General features: G+C 40.7%; 1 protein-coding gene across 1 annotated transcript in view; it reads right to left on the reverse strand.

Moving 5' to 3' along the window:
- Positions 1-7,251, reverse strand: part of TGFBI (transforming growth factor beta induced) — a 43,465-nt gene extending 36,214 nt beyond the window's left edge. Inside the window, exon 1 of the mRNA XM_015823188.1 lies at positions 7,031-7,251. Within this exon, the coding sequence (XP_015678674.1) occupies positions 7,031-7,152 (122 nt within the window). The 5' untranslated portion in view covers positions 7,153-7,251. The remainder of the gene's footprint in view (positions 1-7,030) is intronic.
- Positions 7,252-8,316: the final 1,065 nt, after the last annotated feature.

Raw genomic sequence — 8,316 nt, forward strand, 5'->3', positions numbered from 1 at the left:
TATTTTGTGTGATCTCAAACGACTGTATGGATACTCCTTAAAGTTGGGTTTGGATGTGGGAGTCCCCAATTAAATAATCACTTAGCAACAAAGCTCTGTCTTGGGCAATCATTTTTCCCAACATGCCTTCCATCAAAAGGTAAGGTTGAGGAAAGATGACAGGCTACCCTCAACATCTTAAAAAAAACTTCAAGAAATTAACAATACCCAGGAGCAAACCAATTAATTAGTCTGTGCAAATGATGTTCCAGTTACTAATACAAGACCTATTGTCATTATATTAATTTTGCTTTTAAAAAAATACTAGTGGACATCCCACATCTTGTAGTAGTCCATCCAGGTTAACTAAACAGCATAGGAATTGGCATATTCATTTCCTATGAATCTGATCCTATATTTAACTAGAAATGCTACTGAGATTGAAGTGAGCCACCATTAGGTTAGAATGTTTTTTATAAGCTAAATAAGAGGGGGGGGGAGAACTTAGTTTCCATTTTCAAGGAGATAATATCACAACAGTAGACCAATAAAATTGTTGGGCGGCCTTCCACAATCTAATACACTCTGGGAGGTTGGAATATAACTCACATCATCTCAACACTTCCATTGTTTGGAAGAGTGGGAATTATGATCCAGCAGTTCTGTCTACAGTTCACTAGATAAAAATCTCAATGCAATTCCTAGATAAACAGGCCATTGAAAAGCTTAACATAATTTGCTTGCATTACATTCAAAGCCTTTTAAAAGCCTTTTATCTTTGGCATATATCAACTTGATTTGTTTCATCTTTGAGTTCAACATGTATCTTGAAATTTAATGCTATCTGTTTCATTTTATTCATGAGAACACACATTTCAGAGGGGAAAAAAATGAAACCAGAATTTTTTTTCGTATGTAGAGTAGGCCAGCTGATAAAATTAGATAGAATGGCTGTTTCAAACAGCTGATTCTGGGTGGCAAGGAAGAGCAACCCAGAATTATTGTTGTTGTACAGTATTGTTACACGGTGATGGGTGACCAGTTGCTTTGAGACTTTGTCCCTCGGATGCCAAAATAAGTTAGCTGACTAAGATATCTGGATTTCATTTACTGCTTTGACACAGGAAACAAAAATATCTTTTGTCAGGCCTGATTACAAGCTAAGTACCGTGACACAGATACACATGTATAGGTTGACAGCATCTGGACCTTTGATTTGTTTGATTCATTTTTTCCATGGCATTAAATAAAAGGTTAATATCTATTACTTTAATATATAAAATCAAGTCTTCAAGCTCTATTTCAGAATAACAACTATGAGCAATAAGCAGAAACTCACATAATTTGGGCAGATGACACAAGCATATGAATGGGCAAAAAATCACGATGCTTTCAAATGTTGAGAGGAGTGCAATGGAAGGGCAATAGGGAGGATGGATGAATAAAAATATCTCTGAATTATCCTTGGAAGAGCCACAAGCTTTTCAAAAGGCCTGTCAAAACTGTTGATATGGTTACCAGAAGACAAACTCAATTGGATGGTATATTCCTAACTATTCAGCTCTACATTCCACTTATATATCTTGAATGACTGAGAATAATTTAATACCATGTGGCCAATTATACAGAGACAGGAAGCAATTCATTCTAAAATAGGAAACTTGGCAAAATTAATGGTAAAGATGACAGTGAGGATTATATGTACACATACAAATGTATACATACATGATGTTTGTGTTAAATATCTGGTTTGACAAGCAAGTGCCTGTTTAAGTTGAAGAAAGGTTACTAAACTCTGAAATCTCATTGAAAGGGAACACCCTTCTGGGAAAGCCAAGTCAGTGGTTTGGCCAGACTTGCAAATTTGGATAATAATAATTGGAAAAACCCAAGAAATGCTATACAATTCCGATAGTGCAGAAATACACAACTGACAAAATGGATTAGCTGGATCCATCTGATTTCCTAGAAATAAAATATAGTAGCCCAAATAGTTGAACACTGGCAAGTCAACGAACACATTCTTTAGCTAAAGGCTACTGTCACATAGGCACTAAAGATCTGCACAAATTTTTATTATTATAGTGGTAGAATCTTTGGAGAAAAACTGCAAATATTTGTGACAATGGTCTACCTTAGCAAATACTTTTTGCTTCTGCAATGTATTAAGAGTTTAGAAATGAAGGAATTAGAGTAGTGATACCTAATGGTTAGGGATTACTTAAAACCATCCTTTTAAAAAAATGATGGGTGACATTGGCAAAGAAGGAAGATCATCAATAAATTTTTTTAGCCATAATCCAAATATCTGGAAAGTAAGGCAAGAGAGTTTACTCCTTGTGAAATGTTAACTGATGTCTTCCAGACTGTGAGTTTTCCATCTTAAGGAATTTTCCATCCCATGGACTCAAAGGTGATTATCATCATGATATAAATGAATATGGGGATTTTGAAACTATAGACAGGAAATGGACTGGAAAATGTAGGGGGGAAGCCATACAAAGTACAAGAACTCCTAATTATTACCAGAGGTTAAATGTAGAGATTCACTACACTCCATGATGGGTTCAGAATGTAGAGGTTGCCAGTCATCCAGTTCCCAAAGGTGCTTTTTCAAGAGGCAACTGGATTTTCTTTGTTTTTCCTTGAAGACATTTTGCTTCTCATCCAAGAAGCTTCTTCAATTCTGAGGAAGAGTCTTGGATGAGAAGTGAAACATCTTCAAGAAAGTCCAGTTGCCTCTTGAAAAAGCATCTTTGGGACAACCATGACCTGGATGACTGAGAATCTCCATAGACATCAAGAAATTTAAGACAGTTAGACTGGGAACCAGTGTCATTTATATGAAGATTGAAGTCTCCCAACACCAATACATCATCATCTGCTCCATCAACTGCTGAGCAATCAGATCTATTAGCCAAGGGAGGACCCTGAAGTGTGAGGTAAGTATACCAATAGGAGCCCTAGCTTACCTCTTTAGCCCTGTTAAAACATAGACAGTCAAATCTTGCCACAAACCTTGATTCTAGTAAGGATCAAGAGCTTGGCTTTCAGGAACCTGAATTCTCTCATTATTATGGAAAGACCTTGTCTTTGCTATTGAAGATTTGTTATATGATTGTTTCTCATTGCCTTAATCATATCATTTGCTAGTTCAAAGACAGTTGACAGCATCCATGACCTCTGCAGTGTTGGACTTATTTGAATGATGCAAGCATCTAGTGGATCTACAAAGAATTTCTCCATCTCTTGGGTAAATCTTCTAAGAGCCCGGTTCACTGCTAGCCATGGCAACTGATAAAAAAATCACCCATGAGTGCCCTCTTTTTATTGATTAATCCCAAGTAGCTCCTTGATTTGACCATGGGCCTCCAGGAGATGAAGCAGCAGCATCTAGAGCAGAGTTTCCAAATCTTGGCAACTTTAAGATGTATGAATTTCAACTCACAGAATTCCCCAGCCAGCATGACTGCTGGGAAATTCTGGGAATTGATGTCCACTCATCTTAAAGTTGCCAAGATTGGGAACCCCTGATCTAAAGCATTGATAGTGAAAGACAAAAAGTGAATAGGCCCAAGCATGGGTAAATGCCCATGTTTGGGCCTTTTTCAAGGCAATAACTCTATAACGTCTTATTTTTCAGCAGGCTGTGCCTAACTGTTATGTTTAGGGTATTTACCTTCCCATTAAGGAAGAACCAGCATCAAGAGCTCTGCCTGACTGTTTGATCAGTGAATTTTCCATTTTGCTGATAAAATGAGGGGCTCCAAGGTTCAGGAGAGGTGAAAGGGGTCCAAAGTCATTGGAATGCTCCCTCCCAGTGGAAATCATGTTATTCCCAACTACCTTATGAAAGTAGCTTAAAATGGAGCTAGTCTGGAAGGAATTAAGGCTGTAATCTTATCTTGATTGAGGTTTATAGGTTGCTGCTTGTTGGAGTTTAAAGGTGCACATACTATGCTTTAATTTTTTAATCTGACCATGTCTATTTTGACTGTATTGCATATCTGTAAACCACGAAAAGCTGTTTGGCATTGTGGCAGGATATACAATAAATGCAGACAGACAGATAGCAGACATACGTGCATTCATACATATATGTTGTACCAATGAAGGAGAATACTTGTTGTTTGCCTTTTGGGCAAGAGCAATATTGGGTAGAGGTTTTATGAAGAAGCTGTAATCTGCCCAATGGCATTCTTTGTACCATGAACCAAACAGTGTAAATCATTGTCTCCTCATCTCCAATTTTTTCCCATTGCTCAAATAAAGATAAGGGAGGCAATTAAACACATTTGTACCACAAAAATGTTTGGCCTTTAATTTAAGGAATCCCATGTCCTCTCTAAAAGGCCAAGGCCAAGAATCTCTTTTTTTGAGACTGCTCCTTCTTTTTACTGTACTTGTTTCTGCCTTTTGGTGCAGACATGGTACTTTAACAGGAAGAAAAGGGGAGAAAAAACTGATTTATTTTATTGTGGGGCAAAAGACACCTTCTGTTGAACCAAGGGACTTCTCACTCAGCAATTCAGATTCTCTTAAAGCTTTCTCAAGGCTTTGTTTTAAACGTTAACCCTCTCATTGGGTTTGCAGAATTAGAAAAAGGCCAGTTAGTACAGGAGCAATTAATATACTCTGTGGATCATGGAAAAACATGGAGCCAAGTCACCTCTGAAACTGTTCTTAAATTCAGTTATCCGTTGGGAAAGAATAAACAAAGACTTTCCATCCTATACAGATGAGCTGCAACCACAGGGAGCTTCAATCCAGCCATGAGTCACCTCCAGGAAATCCTTTCACACCTTTGTGCAGATGTCCTAACACTCTGTGCCGCCATCCATCTCCTCCTATTCACTGTGTTAGGGCTTCCTCCAGCTAGTCAATGGAAGGGCACAAACATTGGTAGCCAGGTAGAAAACTGCACCTTTATCCAATTTTTTTCCAGTGTGTGATTTTTGCAATGATAAATAAAATGGGAAGGAATCCCAACTTGGAGGGGTGGAGGGAGGGGGTGTAGAGAAATATTGCCAAAGCACAGCAAAACAAAGTCTGACTGGGGAAGAAGGAAGAATGGTGGTAGAGTATTAGAGGAAGAAAAAGAAAAAGAAAATTGTAGCATTTGGGAAGAAATGGCAAGTATGCTGGTGTAACACCAATAGGAAATACCCATCTCACAGTTCCAGAGGCTACACTACAAATATTGGCAGCATTGTCTCTGGAGCAGAAGCCAAGATAGTAGTTATTTGGCTCCATTTCCCAAGATCTAGCCATGTCCCATGGCATCATAATTCTCTGGATCTTCCAGAAAGGAGCCCTGCAGGCATGATAAATTTACAGTTACCAGCATCTGCAGTCAATACATCCAGGTTATATGAATTGCAATCAAATAGTTGTCAAGGCCATCCGGTGGTTCTCTATTTATGGTAGAGAGATGAGGGCTTCAAAAAAGCAAGTTAGCAATTGGAAAACAGACTGCAAATGCATACATGTTACACAAACACTACTATTCTTAGTGGGATCAGTTTGTAGAGGGTTGCATGAAGTTATAGCAGAAAGACTTAAATGAATAGAAATGCTTTCCATTACTGCAAATCCGTAATCAGGATGTTGCCATCCCGCTACCATTTTTCTGGCAGGACAGCCGATCTGTCAAACAAGTTCAGTTGGTGAATCTTTTCTCGCCCCTACACCAATTATCGAACCATGGAACAAAAAGAAAAGATCCTTGGGCAAAACAGTGCCCTGTTGAAATTCAAGCAGGTTTTAACACTAGAACATCACACTGGGGGATCCGTGTTGTGGATCTGGCCGTGATTTCTCTTACTAACATTTTGAGTGTTTGAATTGGGAAGAAAAGGAAAAGATAATGTAGAAAACATATTTATTCTTACCTATCCAAGTGTATGCATTAGGAGATGAGCGAAGAGATCCTTTCCTCAGGACCAAACCGTTTGACATATTTTATACTAAGAATTGCATTTTCATATAAACCAAAGATAGATAACCTGCTACTCCTTTTTGAATTACAAGTTTCATATGCCTTTGCTGCTAACTCACAGTCTTCAAAAACATCTGAAGGACTTCAAGTTGACCAGGATATCTGTCCCTGATATAAGCTTTTGTGATTCACAGTGCATAGATTTGAACAAAGATCCATTCATCACATGTGGGGAGAACAAAACCAGTGCTGTATTCTGAGAAAAGTTTTAAAAAGTGTCAGGAATAGGAAAAGCCCTGGAATCATTGTGTTAAGCAACCTTTGGTGCAAGACACAAATGTTACTTAAAAGTCTGACTGGTTGTGTTACTTAGAACACAAGAATATCCTTTAAAAAAAAAAAAAGATCACAGGCTCAGACAGTGAGACCTCCATGGGGACAGCGTTTCCTTTCCTACTGTTAACTCTCAAAATCCGTAAACTTTCAAGCCACACTGGACTTTCATCTGGGTGGGATCAGCTCTTTGACTCGAATTTTTTTTCCGTTCTACCCATCTTACCCAGTTGGTAAAGGATATCATTTGAGTGATTTTTGTGCATGTCTGCTGGGGAGGGACCCAGCAATTGGCAAAGGAAATGGCCTTAGGTTTTCCAGCAACTCTTCGTTTCCTCAGTGGCCTTTGACTTCTCTGTGCCAGGACCCAAACAAATCAGCCCCAGCTTTTCTCTCATTGGCAAAAAAAGAGAGAGAGACTGCAGGGAGAGGTCGAGCATTTTTGAACTACTGATGGATTTGGCTGCTTGGACTGGAACAAGGCGATCGGGGCTGCTCTGTTCTCCCCACCCCACCCTTCAGAAAAGCTTCCTCTTTCCCGTAGGAAATCAATGGCAATTAAACCAAGAAAACCACCCTCTCTCTCTCACTCCCACAGAATCGCACTCTGCCTTATGACCACCCCGTCCGTCCCATCCATTTCAAGAGAGCTGTACTGAGCCTCTTTTCAAGCGTCCCCCCACCCAAAAAAAAGCAAGAGGCATGGGGTGGGCTGAATGGCTCGCCCACAGCCAAAAGCACTCCCGGTCCCTTCGCTGTCTCCCTCCTCGGTAGCCTTACCCTTGATGCCTGCCCCGGATTCGGCTGTGTTGCAAGATCTGTTGGTAAGGCGCTCGGCTGGCCGCCCAGGCATCGGTGACCCACAGAGCCAGCGCCAAGGAGAAAAGCAGCCCGGTGCGCATCGCGAAGGAGTCCCCGGAGCTGAGCGACCTCGGCGACTGACTCTACAATCCCAGGCGAGCAACAGGGGGGGCAACACCGGACGGGGAACGGCGAGCTCTAAGGAAAAGAGCCGCCGTTAAATAAGCGCGTGAGCGAGGAGGCTGGACGGGGGGCAGAGACAGGCCCTATTTGGGCGGCACCGGGCTGGACGGGGCGCGGCTGACTTTCCGACTGAACTGAGCAACCTGGCCCGCAAGGCAAAGCCAGGAATGAAGAGGGAGACGGAGAATGCAGGACGTGCAGTCACCTGAAGCTTTCGGGGGGGGGGGGGTTGAAGCTGAACAGGGACTTGGGAAATTAGGACAGGAAGATTGGGGAGAGGCGAGTCGGGTGGGATACTTGGATACCATCCGCTTTCTATCTCTTATCTGGCACCAGAGTTGATCTGTCCGGGAAGTTCTGCTGGTGACTCTTGCCCCCCCCCCCCTACATCAGGCATTAAAAGAACATGAGTCTGCAACCCAAAAAAAGATGGTGACTGCAAAAAAAAAAAAAAGTATATTGTTCATCCATAAGGAAGTCACTATTCCCATCTTAGGAAAGGGGAGCTGAAGACACAATAGTGACTCATTCAATACATCCATGAGATCATTAATTCAGTCTGGGTCTTCCTAACACAGTTCTGCTGATTTTACATCCTACTCAATGCCTTTGTTAATGGCTCTACAGTTCCATGGGACTGTACATGAAATTACATACAACCGGTAGGGAAAAAAGAAGGCAGTTGCTAAAATCAATATGCTTTAAAATGCAAGCCAAACAGAATAACCACCAGGGAAAAGTTGGGACGGTTAGATAATAAGAGAATGAAAAGCTGTATTAAAAGAATCTAAGGAAAAAGCAGAAGGTAATGAATGAAATCACTGCGGGCATCTTTAAAGAAGAAAAAGTTTCCACTTGTGTAAACTGAGCTCAGCTCTTGATGACTTCATTGATATGCCCATGTTGTCTTATTGACAACAATATGGAAGCAGTTTACCACGATCTTCTTCTGGCCAATCTCTGTTACATATTATCAACTACATAAAAGAACAAATCTTTGCTGTAAAAGTTTATGTATTGCACCTTAATAAGCCTGAACTGGTAGTGACTGATCCAGGAAGCAGTTTTGCAATATGTGTGAA

The sequence above is a fragment of the Protobothrops mucrosquamatus genome, unplaced genomic scaffold, assembly GCF_001527695.2.
Source record: "Protobothrops mucrosquamatus isolate PMUCROS unplaced genomic scaffold, P.Mucros_1.0 scaffold1794, whole genome shotgun sequence".
Classification (NCBI taxonomy): domain Eukaryota; kingdom Metazoa; phylum Chordata; class Lepidosauria; order Squamata; family Viperidae; genus Protobothrops; species Protobothrops mucrosquamatus.